This window comes from Ictalurus furcatus, chromosome 14, assembly GCF_023375685.1.
Source record: "Ictalurus furcatus strain D&B chromosome 14, Billie_1.0, whole genome shotgun sequence".
Classification (NCBI taxonomy): Eukaryota; Metazoa; Chordata; class Actinopteri; order Siluriformes; family Ictaluridae; genus Ictalurus; species Ictalurus furcatus.
This window is the reverse complement of record NC_071268.1, coordinates 16495705-16516397: the sequence shown is the minus strand read 5'-3', so window position 1 is coordinate 16516397 and position 20693 is coordinate 16495705. Positions and strand designations below refer to the sequence as shown.

The 20693-nt window shown below is 38.9% G+C and overlaps 1 protein-coding gene across 4 annotated transcripts in view; it reads left to right on the top strand.

Annotated features, from left to right (window-relative positions):
• Nucleotides 1–36: 36 nt before the first annotated feature.
• rpgrip1l (RPGRIP1 like) overlaps nucleotides 37–20693 on the top strand; it is a 43082-nt gene continuing 22425 nt past the window's right edge. Inside the window, exons 1-26 of one of the 4 annotated variants that reach the window (XR_008387646.1) lie at nucleotides 38–162; nucleotides 538–645; nucleotides 2188–2332; nucleotides 2452–2765; nucleotides 2848–2953; nucleotides 4255–4398; nucleotides 4501–4606; nucleotides 6795–6941; nucleotides 7068–7141; nucleotides 7226–7365; nucleotides 7493–7599; nucleotides 7684–7734; nucleotides 8165–8344; nucleotides 8646–8763; nucleotides 8844–9296; nucleotides 10718–10860; nucleotides 11146–11509; nucleotides 11610–11818; nucleotides 12100–12189; nucleotides 12329–12394; nucleotides 12484–12643; nucleotides 14421–14518; nucleotides 16657–16843; nucleotides 17839–17923; nucleotides 18113–18249; nucleotides 18716–18907. Coding sequence is in view for 3 of the 4 variants with exons in the window: in XM_053641229.1 (XP_053497204.1) it covers nucleotides 546–645; nucleotides 2188–2332; nucleotides 2452–2765; nucleotides 2848–2953; nucleotides 4255–4398; nucleotides 4501–4606; nucleotides 6795–6941; nucleotides 7068–7141; nucleotides 7226–7365; nucleotides 7493–7599; nucleotides 7684–7734; nucleotides 8165–8344; nucleotides 8646–8763; nucleotides 8844–9296; nucleotides 10718–10860; nucleotides 11146–11509; nucleotides 11610–11818; nucleotides 12100–12189; nucleotides 12329–12394; nucleotides 12484–12643; nucleotides 14421–14518; nucleotides 16657–16843; nucleotides 17839–17923; nucleotides 18113–18249; nucleotides 18716–18843 (3852 nt within the window). In the remaining variant the exon portion in view is untranslated. Of the gene's footprint in view, nucleotides 163–537; nucleotides 646–1662; nucleotides 1806–2187; nucleotides 2333–2451; nucleotides 2766–2847; nucleotides 2954–4254; nucleotides 4399–4500; nucleotides 4607–6794; nucleotides 6942–7067; nucleotides 7142–7225; nucleotides 7366–7492; nucleotides 7600–7683; nucleotides 7735–8164; nucleotides 8345–8645; nucleotides 8764–8843; nucleotides 9297–10717; nucleotides 10861–11145; nucleotides 11510–11609; nucleotides 11819–12099; nucleotides 12190–12328; nucleotides 12395–12483; nucleotides 12644–14420; nucleotides 14519–16656; nucleotides 16844–17176; nucleotides 17431–17838; nucleotides 17924–18112; nucleotides 18250–18715; nucleotides 20331–20693 lie in introns of those variants that run through there. The other 3 variants (XM_053641229.1, XM_053641230.1, XM_053641231.1) reach the window with 3 other exon arrangements.

Below are 20693 nucleotides of genomic sequence, written 5' to 3'. Positions count from 1 at the left end.
CTCACTGTCTCAGTGCTCTGTGCAAGAGCACTGACGGACTTCTTTTTCCATCAGGCTTACCGGGAGGTGGGTTTGGAGGAAGGGAAAGGACAGTTGTTTGCTAGCAACGGTCGCTGTGGATTTCAGATGTCATGTCTGTGAATTACTAAAATTATTATACAGGTCTGGTATTTGCATTTTATTGAGTTTAACCGATGGGAAATAATGCGCGTATATTATTTATTTGTCTGAAGGCTGTATGTAATAAATAATGTCTCTATATTATTGTCAGGACTGCGGGGTTTATACTACTAGCATATAAATAATAAACAATGAGTTGTTCAGCCTACATAGTTAAAATGCATAAACATGAGATGTGGCTTCCTGCATTAAAGTTATTTTTAATAGTTATGCAGGAGAACAGGCTTTTAAAGTTCTTTCAATTTAAGTTCATTTCAGTTGAACCCAGCTAGTTAGTTTGTGCTAACAGTATACTCTACTGAAAGGCAATCAGAATATTGAGATTATTTAAATGACAGAAAACATTTGTACTTTCAGATTGGACAATGTCTGGCCTGACTCTAGCTGACGAGACTGCTGGTGATATTCCTGTCCGGGACATCACTTTAAACCTCAACGGGACAGGCATTCCTGCTGCAGAGAAAGGTGCAAATCTTTTAAAGGGTTTGCTTTGTTTCTGTCATTACACACAGTCTAGAATCACACAGTATAACACCAGATGGGTGTCAACATGTGAGTGTGAGATGAATCACACCTCTCAGTGGTTTGTTTTAACTTTGATGAGTATTAAGGACTCATCAAAATTAGGGATGCACCGAAATGAAAATTCTTGGCCGAAGCCAAAGACGAATATAATGAAAAACTTGGCCGAACACCGAACACGTTTTTTCGCATTTTTTCCATTTATTTTGCCATTTTTTTCACCATTGCATAAATTAAATAGACAAAATGTGCTTTTAACTATTTTGTCTTGCTTTTCAAAGAAAACAATTACAAAAACTACAATTTCAAAATATTTATTTAACACTGAACTTTTCATTCCAGCAGGCATAGGCTACCAACAAGGCACAATATAACTTTAAATAAATAAATTAGTAAAATAAAAATATTTTTATGTGGTCATCTTTGAGCCCCCCTTGAATAGCCTATGTTGGGCCTATAACTGACTGCTGACAGAATGTAACACTCTGTAACCTACAACAAAAAATTGCATTAAAAAGTGCATTGACAAGAGTGCAAAAAATGGTTCTATTCGGTTATATACGGCTGATTATATTCGGGATATATACCGCTCGCATCCCTGTACACCTCGCGGAGTATTATAGCAGATATAGTATAGTTAGATAAGTTGTTAATGTTATGGTCCTGGATAGATTTAGTTAGTTTAAACTATACTATAGATTAGTTCATTTAGTACCTGCTGGTTTTTCGGCTCGCAGTCCATAGTACTAGTTCATGTTTCTTGTTTTGTGTTTTGACCCTGTTTTCTGTGACCGTGACTCTGATTCCTGCTTTGCCCCGTTTATGCCTGTTTGCCAATTGCCCGACCCTTTGCCTGTCTTGACTACATTTTTGGATTATGATTTGAATTTGTCTGCCTGCCCTTAAATAAATAGGTCTTTACCTGCTTCCGCACTCTACTGCCTTACATCTCGTGATGTGACAGAATACTTCGGAACAGAAACAAAACAAACGCACGTGTCCACAGTAAACAATGTCACGGTTGTCAACATCCGAAGAGCATGCGCTCGCTGACCACTCCTGCACGTTAGCTCATCTCTCCGAGCGCGCTGCTGGAAGTGGAGGTCGTGACATTTGCACGTGTCATTCTGGTTGCTAGGCTATTTGGTCGCGTCATCAAACACGTAATTGTTCGGTCAAATTTATTCGGCCGAACATCGAAAGTGCTTTTTTTTTTTGCTATTTTCGGCTGAATAATTTCGGTTGCCGAACATTCGGTGCACCCCTAATCAAAATCCTTAATTGTGTGGCCGTTTGTTTTGCATCATTGAACAAGTTCTATTCTATTCTAAATTCTATTCTGTAAATGTAATGTTTCCCTGTACATAACCAGTGGTGTTTTCCCCATTACTCTCTTTCCAGCCTATATCTGAATCTCTGGACTCTCTACTGAATCTATTTATTGTTATTTGCAAGTACCACATACTTATGAAATTATGTCCACAGAGTTGCTGTTTTCCCAAAATGCCCGAGCCAGGCAAGCTGTGCCGAAGATCAGCCGACAGGAGCTGGAGGACCGATATCTGCGCTTGCAGGAGGAAAACCTCCTACTTAAACAACACTCACACAAACAGGAGGACAAGATCAAGAGGTACAGACTTGTTTATTGAGTCTGTTACTTAATCAATCAGGGACTTGCTGATTTGCTTAATTTATTTGATCTCCCTTTGACGCCATGTTTGTGTGTGTGGGTGTGTGTTGTGGGTCCAGGATGGCTACCAAGCTGCTCCGCTTGGTGAAAGACCGTAAGCGCATGGAGCAGGCCTCTTCATCAGGCCATGTAATAGCAGGTCGGAATGTTGAGATGGAGGAGATGATCGAGGAGCTGCAAGAGAAGATTCATGAACTGGAGAAGCAAAACAATGGACTCAAGCAGCGTCTGCTCACAACAAAACAGCAGATTCAGACCCAGAGTCGTAGACCAACCCGCTACAGTCACATTCAATCCCGCATTAACTCAGGACTGTGCAGACATCGGCAGGACACACCTGTACCACCTCAGCAGCCAATAACACCAAGAGGAGGTATTATACACATTCGCTGATTGTAATCTTCTTCATGGGACATTTATAGAAATGATTGAAATGAATGCTGTTTTATCAACAGGAACTAGACAAGTGGAGGGGGAAATGAGCAGCAGACCCCCACAGGGGCTTTTACCTCGCTATGGACACAGTCTTCTGGATGAGGCTCGCTCAGAGATGCGTAATCTGTAAGGTTTTTTTTAACATCATCTAATCATCAGAAGGTCACTTCCTTTTCTAAATAGAGGTTCTTATTCAAAGTTGAGTTATACATGCGTAGTGAGGAATTAATACTGAAAAAATTGTGCACATCGATATCCAGACCTCAGACTTAATTACAGACTTGTGTGCTATTCAGTCACTTACTTAGGAATATTCAGACAGATGCATGGAGAACCTTGAAGAAGGCAGCATGAAACATTGCTTATCTCAAAAAACTTTATGGATAAAATTATAAATGAACATGTGAAAGTGAGCTGTAAGCATAGCAGATGTTCTAATTGCCCTTTAAACTAGGGATGCACCTATAATTTCGGCAACCGAAATTATTCGACCGAAAATAGCAAAAAAAGCACTTTCGGTGTTGTGAAATAATTCACTTATACGAATAAGTGAAAAGGCCGAATAAATTTGACCGAACAGTGACGTGTTTGATGACGCGACCAAATAGCCTAGCAACCAGAGTGAGATGCGCAAATGTCACGACCTTGATTCGGGGGCGCGCACATGCATGAGCTATGTGCACGAGCTACGTGCTCTTCGGATGTTTACTGTGCATTTGTTTTGTTTCTGTCACGTCGCGAGACGTAAGAGAGTAGAGTACGGAAGCAGGTAAAGACGTATTTATTTAAGGGCAGGCAGACAAATCCTATATCTACTATAATACGAGGTGTACAGGGACGCGAGCGGTATATATCCCCAATATAATCAGCCGTATATAACTGAATAGAACCATTTTTTGCACTCTTGTCAAAGCACTTTTATTTATTTATTTAAAGTTATATTTTGCCTTGTTGGTAGCCTATGCCTGCTGGAATGAAAAAAAAATGTTCAGTGTTAAATAAATATTTTGAAATTGTAGTTTTTGTAATTGATTTTTTTCTTTGAAAAGCAAGACAAAATAGTAAAAAGCAAATTTTGACTATTTAATTTATGAAAAACATGGCAAAATAAATGGAAAAAATGCGAAAAAACGTGTTCAGTCTTCGGGCTTCGGCTTTCGGCCAAGTTTTCGTCATATTCGGTTTCGGCTTCGGCCAAGAATTTTCATTTCAGTGCATCCCTTCTTTAAACCATGGTCATGTTTTTGTTTTTACAAAGATCACATCAAATCAAAATAAAAAAGTTTTTTTTTCAGCTTGACAACTCAAAATAACATTAAAAGTATGATAAAATATCCTAAATGTTGTGTACAAAATAAAGTGCTGGATCAAGTGCTATTTTTTACTCACTAGAGTGGTAGTTTATTACTAGTTTCTTGTCTGTCAAGGGAGACTGTGATAGAACTGCAGAGGGCTCAGTTGGAAGAGATGGAGAGATCAGCAGAGATGTTGAGAGAGCAGCTGTGGATCAAGGAGAGAGAGTACGAGGAATCTCTCCTACAGCTAAGAGAGCAGCAGACCACTGGCCAGAAGTACTTCCATATATTTTAATACACATAGCATGGCATGGTAGAATGATTTTGTGTACACACTAAGAGAAGAATGGTTAAAAGGCATACTGAATATATTCCCAGGTCGAACATTAAGGACAATGTGGAGATGATAAAGCTGCAGAAACAACTGGCTGATAAAGGAAATGCTTTCACTGTGCTGGAGGGAAGATTCCTCCAATTACAAGAGGTAAAAGTGGAACATCAGAATTCAGTGCAGTTAGTCTTATTGTTAGTATTCAATAAGACAATAACAAACAAAGGTTTTACAATCGATGAAAAAAAAAATTAGTTTTAAAGGAATAGTTTGTCTAAAAATCAAATGTACACAATTTCCTGCTTATTCCAATGCAGTCGATCAGATGAGACTTAGTTGTTCACTAAAGCTACCTGTTTAATATAATTGACTGTCTAGTATTTCATATACTTTCATGTACAACCAAAACAACAGAATCCTTGGTTTCTTAAATAAACCAGAGATAAGATAAGTGGGGGCGCTTAGTGGTTAGCACGTTCACCTCACACCTCCAGGGTCCAGGGTTCGATTCCCGCCGGGGCCATGTGCGTGCGGAGTTTGCATGTTCTCCCCGTGCTGCGGGGGTTTCCTCTGACCCCAGTCCAAAGACATGCATGGTAGGCTGATTGGCGTGTCTAAAGTGTCCATAGTGTATGAATGGGTGTGTGAGTGTGTATGTGATTGTGCCCTGCGATGGACTGGCACCCTGTCCAGGGTGTACCCTGCCTTGTGCCCGATATTCCCTGGGATAGGCTCCAGGTTCCCTGTGACCCTGAAAAGGAGTAAGTGGTAGAAGATGGATGGATAGATAAGTGTATAAGATCACTATATTATCTTATAAGTTAATATAAGTTATCTTATAAGTGTATAAGACAACTATATTATTATAATCCACATGACTTCCAGATTTCAGATACAATACTATCTTTGATCTTTGAGAGGCAGGTCCAGGGGGTTGTTGTGTTCGACTTAACTCGTAAGTTGGAAGTTGTAACTCAGTACTATGTGCTTTTCAATCTACAAAGTGGGAAAAATCATATATACCTTCATGTTTGTCTTTTGTTATCAAAAATCTAGTAGGCTAACTGTGATCAGTGACATCTATTTACATGCTTAAAACAGTGAAGTGTATAGTCAGTGTTCCATCAAGCTAATATGTTTATATGTTGATTAATCTATAGCAAATGCCAGTATATACAGGATAACTAATTTAAAAATGAAGAAGTATGGGTTTTTTCCTATTCGGAGGTTGGAATTTTTGAGTTACTGAGCTTTGTCACCTTACAGCTTTAAGTACATGATAAAATTTATATTCATTTTTGTAGCTTAGAATTATTAAAGAATGAGCAAGTCTATGTGATGTTGGTTAAAACGTGCATGCTGTCTGAGGCCGATATCTGACACCAAACATGTTTTGGCTGATCAGGGGCCCAGTGGCTTATTGGAAAATTGTGTAAATGTTTCATTTTACTTAACTATCCCTTTAACCTATGTTCTGCTTCTAAGATATGACTCCGAATTAAAATCAGTATTTAAGAACTGTAGGAGAAGTATTCCTCGACTTGTGCCCTGAGTTCCCTGGGATGGACTCCAGGCTCCCCGCGACCCTTTGTAGGATAAGCGATACAGAGAATGGATGGATGGATGGATGGATGGATGGAGGCTAATTGTAGGGTGATCAAAATAGCAAACATGGTTGAATGGCTGTTACGTCCTTATTTGTGGCACTGGATAAAGTTTTATGGACACCATTGTCATAGAGACTTTCTTTCCACCATCTTTGCTAGCGGTAAATGAGTGAACTTAAACCTACAGTATTTCACTAAAATTATTTTGAAAACAGTGTTTTGTGCTGGCATGGTGGAAGTCTGGCATTCTGAGTTAACCATTTCAAATTTAAAGATGTTAAATGTCACTTGGTGGCACGGTGGTGTACAGTAGTGTTACTGCACCAGGGCCCCAGGTTTGAGCCTGAGCTCAATTTGTGAGTTTTGCATGTTCTCCTCGTGTCCATGTGAGTACGTCCCAAAATCATGCCAATAGGTGGATTGGCTATGCTAAATTGCCCCTAGGTGTAAATGAGTGTGTGCATGGTGTCCTGAGGTGGACTTGAGTCCCATCCATGGTGTATTCTCACCTCAAGATCTACTCCCAGAGATAGACTCCTGATACACTGTGACTCTGACCATGATAAAGTGTTTACTGATGATGAATGAATGGAATTTGTGGCCTTATCTCACCAGATGATATTAATGCATGGTGTACACAAGATCAAATGTTCTATTATAAATTTAACATACTTCATTTATCTTGCAAATAAATTAAATTAGTTATATGCCTATTAACTCATAAATGTACGCAGTGCCAGAAGACCCTAAAGGCTAGCCATGACAAAGCGATGGCGAAAGTGGATGAGCTGACAGGACAGCTGAAAGAAGAGAGGCTGAGGAGTCTGGGCCTGGAGAAACAGTTACAAACTAAAGCACTGCAGGAGAGGAGGACTTCCGAGGTACTGCTGAAAGCACAATCATGTGTTGGTGGACTGAGGTCATGGAAAGCTGCCAACAATTCAACATCATAACATATATTATAAGTCTGCCATTAATTGACTTTGTTTCGTTCTTTTTTTCTTCAGTTGTTTGAGCAAATTCGAGATTTGGAGAAGGAGAGAGACTTGCTCAAAGAGAACTGTGACAAGTTAATGAACAGGTAAGTAAATAATTTGTAACAGGATATCGGAACTGAACAAAAATGTGAAGGCCCTAGTGTGAAAGTTTGTTTTTATTGTTTCAGCGCCTTTGACGTTAGTCATGAGCAGAAGTGGAAGACAAGAGAGCAGCAGCTCAAACTGCAGATTGCTCAGTTGGAGATGGCACTGAAATCTGACCTCACTGATAAAAACCAAATCCTGGACAAGATTAAGGCAGAGAGAGGTATACCAAATTGCGGTGTTGTTTTTTCCTCCTTTTCTTGTGAGTTTCTGTCTGAGGGCATAAATAAAAAATACAAAAAGAAACACATTGGCAAAAAATACATGCCTATTTTTTTTTTTTTTTACAGATTTAAACGAGAAGCTGATAAAGGAGAGTAAAGAACTTCAACGGAGCTATCTGGAACAGAAACAACAGTTAGATGAAATAAAAGATCGCATGAAGTTCTTTACAAAGGTATGTCTGAAATATAGAATCAGCATGTATCTGAGCATGCACTGGTGACCTTTGTCTAATTCTATTTTGCATTTGGTTTTGTAGGAGAGTGAAATAGATGCTGCTGAACTCAGTGAAGCACTGATGCTCATAAAGGTAAGTAATGTATTACAGTCATACATGAAGGCCAAAAGTTTGTGGACACCCGACCTTCATCGTCATATGTGCTTCTTTGAGCATCCCAATCAAGCTTTAGCTCCCACTTTTCTGTTCTAATAACCTCCGCTCTTCTGGGAAGGCATTCCACTAGATTTTTGAGCGTGGCTGTTGGGATTTGTTTCCATTCAGCCACAACAGCATTAGTGAGGTCAGGATGTTGGGTGAGGATGTCTAGCACACAGTCAGCATTCCAGTTCATCACCTTTCCTTACTTTATACTGTATATAAACATTTTATGGGTTTTCCTGAAGAAGTATAAAGAGTTAAAGAGTACATATAAAGAGTTTGTTAACAAAGAGGCTTAAAAAGCGTTAATAAAATATTGCAACATTACAACATTTGAACTTAAATAAAAATGATCTTGCAGGTGCGTAAAACACATAAGAATGGAGATTTGGGTTTCCTGGAAAAAGTAGAAGAGGAGGTTCAAATAGATGCAGAACGCTCACTGAAAGAACTCCAGGCCACTTACGCTGAAACTGTCCAAGAGCTGGAGAAGACAAGAAACATGCTCATCATCCAGCACAAGATCAATAAAGACTACCAGGTATAGCAACAGGAAAGGCTTTTTTTTTTTCTTCAATTCAATTTTATTTGTATAGCGCTTTTTACAATAGACATTGTCTCAAAGCAGCTTTACAGAAATATCAACACGGTATACAAATATTAAAAGTGCGAATTTATCCCAACTGAGCAAGCCGGTGGCAACGGCGGCAAGGAAAAACTCCCTATAGCTATTTTATTGTTTAAAATAAACAAGGCAGTTTTTCCTGAGTTATTCATCCTCTACCCCTGTGGCCTAAGTCATTTCAGCTCTTATCGTTCTTGTCAAAAATCATGCTGTTCAGGCTGAAGTTGAAGCAGTTACACGAAGGATGAATGATCTGAAGCTGGACAATGAACTTAAACAGGAGAAACTGGCCCAGCTCCTGGACATGAGAGCTGCAAAGATAAAGAAACTTGAAGGTTTGACTAGACTCAAAATGCTTTATATTGCTTAAGCTCAAGCTTACCATCGAGCCTAACATATTTCTTTGTTTATGCAGCCCAATTGAAAGACATTGCCTATGGTACCAAGGCCCACGTCTTCCGACCTGACATCACAGACGATGATGTGGCTGATGAGTTTGATGAAACAGTACACCTGTCTCGAGGGGAGAACCTTCTGGAGATCCACCTTGGCACTGCACGCTTCAGTCCTGAGGTTCTAGACAATCTAGGTGACAAAGACCCCTCCACTTTTTGCACTTATGCCTTTTATGATTTCGAGCTGCAGTCCACGGCTGTGGTGCGAGGGCAGCAGCCAGATTACGATTTCACCTCCCAGTACCTTGTGAAGGTGGATGAGCTCTTCCTGCACTACATCCACAACAACTCTATCACTGTGGAAGCACAGCTGGCTGAGGGCCTAACTTTCCACACCATAGCTGCAGGACAGATACGGCTGAGTCAGGTGCTGGAGAGGGATGGGAAAGTGTTTGGTACCCTGCAGCTCATAGGTAAGTTCAGAGAAACCCTTTTGGTAGAGGTGACAGTGAGGCTGGTATTATACTTGAGTTTAATTATGCATACTTGTATGTAAGTTGACTAGTCTACATACTCTGAGGTCATTGGTTGTGTACATTGGCAAAAATGTTACACAAGCACAAACTGCATACCAATATAAACAGTGGGGGGCAGTATAGCACATTACAAGTTCAACAGCAATACAGCCACTACAATGGCAGAAAGCTGTGAAGAGAAACTACAAGAGCTTGTTGCATAACTCCTGTCAGCCAATCATGTGGCAGCAGCACTGTGTATAAAATCATGCAGATACAGCTCCAGAGCATCTGTTAATTTTCACAGCAAACATCAGAATGACTTGACAGTTGAAATTTGTTCAAAAACCAGGTATCATTCCCCCCCAGTTTTCAACTGTCTAGATTCAGTCTGTATCCACTGTAGCCTCAGATTCTTGTTCTTGGCTGACAGGAGTGGAACCTGATGTGATTTCTTGCTGTCGTATGCCATCCATCTCAAGGTTCAACATGTTGTGTGTTCTGAGATGCCTTTCTGCTCAATATGGTTGTAAAGTGTGGATATTTGGGTTAGTGTAGACTTCCTGGCAGCTCATACCAGTCTGGGCTTCTCCACTGAACTGCCTTATCAATGAAGTGTTTCTGAGAAATGCCACTCACTGGGTGATTTTTGTTTTTCACACCATTCTCTGCAAACTCCTAGAGACTGTTGTGTGTGAAATTCCCAGGAGATCAGCAGTTTCTGAAATACGCAAACCAATGCATCTGGCGAAATCACACATACGATCACATTTTCCCCCATTCTGATGATTTATGTGAGCATTAGCTGAAGCTCTTGACCTGTATCTGCATGATTTTATACATCGTGTCACTGCCACATGATTGGCTGATTGGTTAATTGAATGAATGTACAGGTTTACTTTATTACCAATAAATTGTATACACATTCCAGAATAGCTGGAGCAAAATCCAAAATTGTGTAACATTTTACAGTTTTCTGGCTCTGACTCGCCCTCTAGTGGTTACAGCTTAACAATACGGCAGTTTACACATGTATGCATAGTTTTCTCATGTAATATAATGCTAGGTTATTGAAAAAAAAATATTGTCATGTGCTGCTTAAAGGTACATGTTGAATAGCTTTATAAAGAAACTTAAAGGAAGCGTAAATGTTTAGTTATAATTTGGTTCAAGTCTGCAGCCTACATGAATAAACTGTTCAATCATAAGACCTGTATTTGGTTTAATGTAATTTGCCTTGAATTTGAATTTGTCATGAGCTTGTATTTTCATGTACACCATACCAGCATGGGTTTTAAACTTATACACTTTTCTTAATTGCACATTTGCCCACAGAATTTGTTTTTCCACGCACTGGTATAACTGTTGTTGTCTTGTAGGGGTTAGTGGTGAGATCCGAGTTTTTGGCACTCTGGACTACTGGCTCAGATTGAGGGTTCCTATGGAGCAAGCCATTCGCCTGTATAAGGAGAGAGACAAAGCTCTGGGTTATCTCAGCTCCAGTGGTAAAGACCAGAGCCAGGTACTGTTAGTGCTCCTTGCATTACTAAATAAATACTGTGTGTTTCCACGTCAGGCCCAGTGTTCTCAATATAGAATGGTATTCATCCCGCCAGTCCAGTTCCGGAGAATCTATGCCAGTGAACATTGAAGTTGTTCTGGTGGCTCATAGTGACGGAATACCTTACACACTTTTTTGGTCACCTGTCAAGTGTCAAGTAGTTAATAAGTTTTAGCAGTGCAATCAAAAATTGATTCGTCTACACAATTCCAACAGTTGTTGCTCACTGCCATGCATTTTTCCCAGGCTTCAACTTCCCATCTCTCCAGCTTTTCAAGTAAGGATGGAAACCTGAATGATCTCTACATCACTATACGCCGTTGCAGTAAGCTAAAATCGAGAGGACCGCATATACAGCCTAATCCATACGTCATTTACAAACTCTATGATTTCCCTGACCATGACACACCAATCATTCCCTCCACCAATGAGCCGCAGTTTGAGGATCACATGACTTTTCCCATGTCCATGAACTCTGACCTTGATGCATATTTGAAGGCAGAGACTTTAACTCTATATGTGTTTGATGACCTGGATTTTGGGGATCAGCTCTACCTGGGCAAAGCCCATGTGCCGCTTATATCCCTGGCTCATGATAAGGCAATCACTGGTGAGAATTTTCTGTATAGTTACTATATAGTTCATCATTTCTTGGTATCTTTATGTTGCTTGTAATTCTGATAAATGTATGTGTCATGATGGTTTACCAGGTACATTTGAACTAACAGACCCAGCTGGTCTGCCCAGTGGTTACATAGATGTGACTCTCAAATGGAAGTTTACGTATTTGCCTCCTCCTGGCTTGGTGACAACAGCAGAGCAGGCCAAGTTTATCACCAAAGAGGCTCCAATCAAGCTAGCAACTGATGAATCTGGAAATATGAATCGAGTTGAAGTGAAGGAAATTATTCCTGCTACGGTGAGGACTACAACCATGTCACGAGTGTGTAAAACATCTCTATTTTTGCTTAAAGGATAGGTGTGTAATTAAATAAATGCCTTTCAAAGCAGACAAGAAAGATTGCAGGTGCATTTTAATGGGCTTAAGTTAAAGCACAGTTTCTTGATTATGTGACACATCAATTACTGATTAAATAATTAGCTTATTTAATCATATTTAAGCATATGTAAAGGCAGTAACATTTGTTTGAAAGGTGTAAATAATTTATCAACTACATATCTGACTTGGTTATATTTCAGACCCCTTTGCCGAAGCCGAGATTGCGTACCCTTACAAAACCAGCTGCTAAAAAAGTTTCATTCTCCAATGTGACAGAGCCTGAAATCCAGGTAGGAGAAATCAAAACTAAGATGTTCATAACATACTTCCTTACCTTCTCTATAATAACTGTGGTCATGTGAATAATAATAATAATAATTATTATTTTTAAATATGTGAATATGCTTGTTTCTGTCTGTGTGTTGTCAGAAGGGAGGAACTACTCCCCCCAGTGGTGATCAGGAGAACAAGCCCTCTACTGTTACAACATCAAAGGTTTGTGCTTGAAGAAATAAAGTTTTAGAAGATGTTTGTATTCATCTGTGTGCATGCTGATAGAAAAAAGTGTGTTGTTATATTTTCAGGAGACTGTCAGAGTGGTTGAGGTGGGCCAGACCTCTGCACTTACAGAGGAAGAAGATGATAAAGAGTCACATTTTTCAGAGGGCCAGGTGATTGCAGTCGGCTCTCAGTCTGTATCTGACGACTCTGAGATCTCTGAGGAGCTGGAAGAGTCAAAAAATGGTTGGTCTTTCTCAGTGGTCTGATTTGTTTAAAAATAAAAGATGTAATTTTTAAAAACTCTCTTGACTGCACTCAAACTTCCTTTTGTCAGGATTTAGGTTTGTTTGAGAATTTGACATCTGAAAGACTGCTAGTGCTGGGGAATGAGTCTGAAATTGCAGCTAATGTGTTCGTTAAACACATAATTATGTAGAATTCCAGGAGTGAAGAGGGAGTGCATCTGGTCTTCTTGCATCAGTTATGTTGTTGGCAAGTGAGTGGTCCACTTGAAATGACATAATCATATGATTTTTATTGCATAATCACATGATTATGCACCCTGTACTTTCATAGAAATGTGTGATTTGTATGCTAGTGATATTCCTGGATAATCAGGAAAAAAAAGTCTGATTATCATTTATTCACTGTCTCATACCTCTATTGATTTGTGTTGTACTTACACCTACACCAACTGTGGCTCCTCCCATCCTCCATGTTTCATAGTTGTACATTTGGCCAGTGTTCATGAAGTGTGTTATGGCGTTAGCTACACTGGTGTGTGTGGAACTCATGGTATGGACGGTCACTATGCACAGTGGGGTTAGAGTGTTTGAAAATGAGGCAGAACAGAAAAGTGTTCATCATTGGGAGATTTGAATCCTGACGATGCAACAGCCATCTGTGAGCAAATTGGCCATGCTCGCTGTGTGGAAGTGATGGCATATGCTCTCTCCTCTGTCAATCACAGTGCCACTGGCCACTCATGAGGATCTATGAGCTCATGCATGTGGAAGAGGGCAGTTAGCTCCTTCCTCCAAGTGTGTTACGCTGCCCTGTGACACCAAATGTATGTAATTAACTAATCCACATGTACTTATTGGTTCTCATTCAACCAATCTGACTGCAAACACAGAATAAGGTAATTGTACATGCTACTGTTTTTTTTTTTTTGGTGTGTTTTGTTACTGGTTTTGTAAATGGACAGTGTTGTGCCTAGTAATGTATTGCTGCAAATAATCTGTTATAACTTAGAAACTATATGTTGGCTGGTGCAAATCTTTTACATTTTTAATGGTTCATAAACTCAGAAATAGTGGCAGTTTACATATGAAATATGCTACAACCGAACCTAGTTGAACTAGTGCAGATGTATGCAGGCTTGAAGGCCAAGAGAAAATGTACTGGATGTTATTTATTTCAAAAGTCGATTAATTATCTGAATTATTAGGATACACTATGGGATACCTTTTCTCTTTCTCAATGTTTGGTTGTTTTTCCTGTATTTCTCAATGTTTTTATTTTTTCACAATACCTTCAGTAGGTTTCTTCACTCACAGAATCCCTGCTTCAACTTCTGTGTATTAGTTCCCACATGCATTCCTGGAAAATCAATTGTGTTCTGGCTTTGTGTTCACTTCTTCTGTGTGGAAAAGCCCCTACCCTGTTGTTTGCCAGGCCTTGGTGAAGGCCTTTTTACAGCAATGTGTGATTAAGAATACATAAATATTGCACAAGCTGTTGCCAATACCGTGATATGTTGTCTCTTGGCAGCCAACAACATAACTGTTAATGCTGTTGACCTTGGCCAAGAAGCTCTCTTTAAAAGTCATGTCCAGCATGTCACTCTTATCTTCTGTTGGCCTATGGGGTAGTGTTGTTATTGGAGTGAGAGAGAGGGAGACTGCCCTCATGCTCTCAGTCTTCACCAAATCACTTGTTTTTCTCTTCATTCTTTTCAACCGACATAGCTGTTGTGCTTTTTAATGCAGTTGCTCTGTCTTTTTCTTTTTTCCTCCAGACATCCAGCAAGCAGAATGCTCGGATCTGAGTGAATCGATCTTTTCAGACAGCGATGACTGCATCGTGCCTGCTCAGTCTTCCCAGGCCAGGAAACAGGTGTGTACTACTGTGTGAGTCTGGTAAAGCTATGAGGAAGGACTCATCAAGGTTATTTCACTTACATCCAGGATGTTTTTTTTATCAGAAGCCAAAAGATTTTAACACAACATACAAGCCAGAATAACCTGAAAGATGCTGACCTTCAGACTGACAATGAGGTTCCAGCTGAGGGGAGAAACAACTTTCACTTATGTTGAAGTTAACTTCAGTTATAGGAAGTAAAGTGATTTTGTTTTTTGTACACTGCTTAAAGTTCCTCCTGTGTATGGATCATGTTTGAGTTTTTAAAAAAAATGGCGATGAAATTATTTGTACTTTTCCAAGTGGAGGTCACACTAGATTAATAATTATTCAATTTGAGAATAGTTTTATATAATAACAGCAGTTTTATTTAAGAATTATGTAAGGAATTTGTGTAATAGCTTGCAAAAAATTCAACCATATATAATAGTATACATATATAAATAGTGAACAGAGTAATCTGTACTAAATTACTGAAATCGCTTGACGACTTATACATTTAAGGACAAAATTAATGACTATGCTTATGTAATATATAAACAATTTTATATGTAATGAACAAACGAACCTTTGCATTAGTACACTAACAGTAACTTTAACTAAGAAGCTAACACTTGTAATATCGTATGTATTTAAAAATAATAATAATAAGCCAAATCAGCACTCAATCAACACTTGCATAACCAATTTTTGTGAGGTAAATTAATGGCATATGAACCAACACCTTAATTCATATGTTTTGAGTTAGTAACTGAAATATTCAAAGCTGAGACTGAAAAGCAAATTTCAGTATTTACACATGAACACATTATCAGGAGAAAATATAAAAATGCTGTAATTTAATTTTTGCTATATATGTGGACTTATTTTCAGTCAAGGATTGAGAAAACATTAGTCATAGCAGGTGTATTTTGTTTAAAATAATGTTTAATAAACATCATACATGTTTTAAAGTTCATTATTTGTTAATCTCAACTAATGCTGTAATGTTAGTAAAAAAGAATCTTAATTTAACATGTTACCATTATAATTTTTACTAGCTTTGACTGATATGATTGAAATCTGACCTTAAATTCTTTTGAATCAATTTCTAACATTTGATACTGCTTTCATGTGTTACTTATGTGTAAATCAGTCAGTGGCTGATGGTCTGCTTTTCAACAACAACAACAATAATAATAATAATAATAACAACAACATTGCATTCATTTTTCATTTTCCAGATATTGGTCGCGTGATATTTAGGAGTAATAATCAGGTTTTGGGGATGTTTATATGAGAGGTTTGTTTGTTTATTTATTTATTTATTTATTTATTTATTTTTATATTACTTGACTTTGCAGGTTGTAACCAGTTAGTTTTCACCTATAGTCCTGTACAAAAACACATGTGTTGTGGCTTACCATCCTGACTGAGATGTAAGCATTGCAACATCTTTATATGAGTGACACTGGCAGCTTTATTCTGATCTCATAAGAGGTGTTAGATCACACAACCAACTGCCATAAAGTCACTCAACACTGACTTCATCTTACAATTTGAACATTGGGCAAGAGACAGAATGATAGGTGATGGAGAGAGTGGTGAAGGAATCTATATGATGAGACAGATGAGAGACACAGAAAGACAGACAGCTTCTAAACCAGACTCTTTTAACTGACAGTCTTCTTAGTGAAAATTGTTAAAGCTGAAAACTGGACTGGATGCTTGATGGACTGACACAAGTCTGAGACAAATAGCTTCAGGTGCATCCATCATTACGACTCGGACTCACTCCCTGTGGACAATGTGTCATCTCTGTGAAAAAGGCAATGTCTATATTGTGGCCATCATTCTTAATGGTCCAACACTGTTGGAAGCTGATCTGCCATATATAAAATATTAAGAGTGTCTCTTGGTGTTCAGATGGAAATCTGTTATGTGATGCAGGCACAACTACCAACATAACTCTTACTGTTAATGCTGGTTCTAGTCAGGATGTCTGCAGCTTTATAAAGGATTTTATTTAAGGAGTTATGTAATATTTGCTGGTTAGCACACCATATCCACTTGTCAGAATGAGAGTGTTTTAAGTAAGAAATCTAAAGCCCTATGCTGTTGCTTTGTTCTGCTAGCCATCTGAGCGGATCCGCGTGGAGATTGTTTCTCTGAATCTGAAGCCAGACTCCAGGGTCTCTGCGGACTCTAGTGTGGTCAGGCTGTTTGTGGAGTATAATTTCCTGGACCTGCATTCAGAGGAGACACCACTGTCACTTCCCAAACCGCTGCCTGGACACAGCATCTACTACAACTACAGCCACGGTGTGCACAGACAGCTGAACACTTACATGTGTCTGTGAGGACATGTGTTAATATAATACACTCATTAGATAAATGATACACCTTACTTATGATACAGTCATAAAGTCTATACTTCAGACACCAACAGCAAGCTAGTGGGAGCTTTATGCCTGCAAAGGTTTTATTTGGATCAACTTTCCACCACTCAGTCTGTTCTAACCACCTTAAAGGAAAACTTCATTATGAAACATGTTAAATATGTTTATATTGACATTTTTGTGAGATACTTGGTGATTCTGCTGCTAATATGTTGGTTGGTGCTGTATTTACTTTATTTCTGTGACATGTTAGCAGGATTCTGCCATGCTGGTTAGACTAAAGAGCAAGAGCTTCTTTTCTCAGTCACCATTTTCCAGCGACATTCAGTGTCATATTAATGAGAAATTCAACACAGAAATAGAGGAGACGGCTAACGCTGGATGCAGAGTTCCAGACTGCTAGGAAGCTATACAGTGCAGTTATACTGAGTAATGGCACAGATGCAGCTTGGCTAGTTTGTGATCTATAAGGTGGCAATATTAGCATGAAAGCTATTCCCCACTATCAGCAGGTACTCAAACGGCATTGTGAGTAATGTAGGAAACCGTTAATAAAAGGCCAACATGTTGATTTAAAGAAGTTTCAAGCAAAACAAGTCATCAGCATTAAATCCTAAAATAAGTCTTATGCACAATTGAAGATGTAAATTATAATGTTGATTATAAATATTGCTATGCAAGTCATTCAGAATTGATTTTTCCCTTACATTATTGCTACTAGACTATGATGAATAATTATAATTCTTCCCTGTGACTGACTGTTTGTATTTTAGATGAACAACTGTCCTGTCCTTGTGACTTGGTTTACGAGGTTTCACCTTGTTGAGTGTTTTTATTTTTTATAATAAGACTCAGCTTTAGTAACAGATTTAGCCTGTTTGTGTGTGTGTGTGTGTGTGTGTGTGTGTGTGTTGACAGTGATCCATGTGGATGTGGAGAATAACCAGGCCAGGCGTCACATGCTTCGAGCAGTACTAGAAGGCAGGAACAGAAATCTGGAGAAGTATAGATCTTTGCTCTTTTTTCTTCCTTTGTGCTTAATCGGCCTAGTTTCACTATAAGTTGCACTATTTACACTATTTACCTGTGTTCATAACATTTTCTACTAATTGCCTAATTGTATACTACAAATTTTAGTTTCCATTGTTTTAGTGAATGGTTGTGTGACAGAGAATCTGACTGGCCATTTCAGCATCAGGTTCACGTTAGTGAGTGACCCGCCTGAGGAAGGGGAGCAAGAAAAAGAGTGTGAGGACGTGGGCGTGGCCTATTTTCGGATCTCTGACATTCTGAAGAAGCAGAGGGACATGATAGACGTCAGCCTCGACAGTGAGTGTTTATATGTTTGGCTTTGACAGTGGTGTGTATGTCAGATCAGCCCGTGAATATATAAAGTATAAATGCATTATATCCATTTCTACCATATATGGTTCTATTTGTTATCATTTCTATTGCAACAGCTTGTTCACAGGGACTTGCATGGCATTCATTTAGATTCTGTTCTAAATTCAGATTTAGAAAATTCAGATTTAGATTCTGATTCTAAATTCAGAGGCTGTTGTCAGTTTATAGTTGCTCTAATGCGAGTGATAACAGGAACTAGCTTGTCTTGCAGATGTTCCACATTAAATGTAACTATAAATGGTTAAAAAGTACAACGTGCCATTCATTACTCATTACAAATGAAAATTTGTATATCCTGTAACAGCACACCCCAAATTTTTTTTATTCCATATAAATCTCCCTAACATATTATCCACATAACTGTGTCTCCCCCACTTTGCTGTGTGTGTAGTTGTGGATGTGCAGGACAGCACTGAAGTAGTGGGGACTCTGAAAGTGACTGTAGAAGCTCTGGAGGCTCTCAGGTCCATCATGGAGGATCCAGACCATGATCACTCTAAGCTCCAGACGGAAAGATAATTGCAGAAAAACAGCATTAAACTTCCTGATGAAGCAGTCAGAAGGATTGATGTGAATAAATCAGGTGAAGTTAGTGGGTTTGTTTACATTGCAAGGCAAAATCAGAATTGTGGATCTCTCATGTGTCTTGAATAAAACCAATGGAAAACTGGTGATAAAATTGTCACACCGAGAATCACCAATTTATGACTTAATGTTCATGTTTAGGTATGTTAAAGTATATTTATATTTTCATCTAGTAAGGAAGTTAGTAAAAAAATAATAATTTCTGTCTACTCCTAGCTGAGGAAACAGCATTGATTTGTTTTACATAATCCTCTAAAACAACAAAAGGCGATAATAACAGGCATCTCAAATACCCTTCCAAATGAATAGTATCGAAGGGCTTTGCTTCATTCCCCCCACAGTGTGACATTCATTATGATATGAGTATTTCTCTGTGGGTCTAAAGCCTCTAGTGCTCAGTTTGATCTGCTGATGATGTTTAGCACATTAATAATCGCTTAATGAAAAGCCTGTTAAGTCTTATTAACCGCTGTGTGCCACACGGCTGTTTTTATATTGAAGATGTGGAATGGAATCTAACTGAATTTAATGGGATTTAACCCATCTCTTTAAAATGCTAATGCCCATTTTCACGCACGTTGCCTCATAGCGTACATGCTCTCTCTATGCTGAACGCTCGTTGGTTCTGCTACTGGATTCTTCTGGACTTCACTTGCTTTGGAACATAACATTTCTAGGCTTCACTTGTGACCTTTCCGTTAAGAGAATAGTATTATATTTTTGTACAGGACCATTATTTTCGTACAAGAGCACAAATAAAACTAGTCATATTTATTCGAACCTTTTTCACTACTATTTTTTAGATATTGTTTTACAGAATTAGAAATGTCAGTATTTCTAAATGTATTTGATATTTATTAGCTGTTATATGGTGCAGTTTCATTAAAAAAAATTCTGTGTTAAGTTTTGCTTCTTGCCTGTCACTGTTAGTACATATGCACATATATGTTTATTCACCTGACTCATTAGTATAGCTAGCAACTGTATGCTCAGAGTGTTTAACGGATTTGGCCTGCTGCACGGTAGGTCTGTCAGTCTAACTGATCCATGGTATTGACTGACATGGTGTGTGAGCTCTTTATGTGTTTAGTCTGACCTCATCATTAGCTCTGCTCAGGAGCTGATCAATAGCATCGATCACTGCTGGCCGGCACTGCCTCTGAGATATTCTCCTCCACCCCGAACACATGCAAATAACCCTGCCACCTGAAAAGAAATAGAGAAGAAAAAAAAAACACAAGCAGAGGTGTCCCAAGCGGTCTCATTAGGCATTCAGAGTTAAGACGTGGGGCGGGTCACATTGTCATGTGCAGATGATTGGAGCACAGCCCTTTGACAGCTGAGACAGGCGGGTGGGTGGCCTCGTGGCCCCTTCTCCTCTTTTGGCCCATCTGTCATTTTACACTGAGCTTTCTTGCCATTGAGAGGAAACTGTATAGTACTAGTCCTCAATTAGGCTTGTTAGCTACAAGAGGGAAATGTCACTTTCATGACAGGGATAACCCCTGAGTCCACCAAGGCCACTTACTACAGCCAGATCCCAAATGAGCCTGGACTGGGACTAGTCACTGAAATAACAAGTTTGAAGCAAGTGTCATCGTGCATTTAAATTGATTCTGTGTATATTCCTTGTCTAGATTCATTTCACCGCTATCCTCATGTCTTCCCTCGTACATGTTTTCATTCCATCTAAAAGGCAACAGAAGCTCAAGCTTCAAACTTCAAAATCTCACCTCATGTGAGAGAGTGCTTATAAACATGAGTAGACCCTGTGCTCGGGTGCA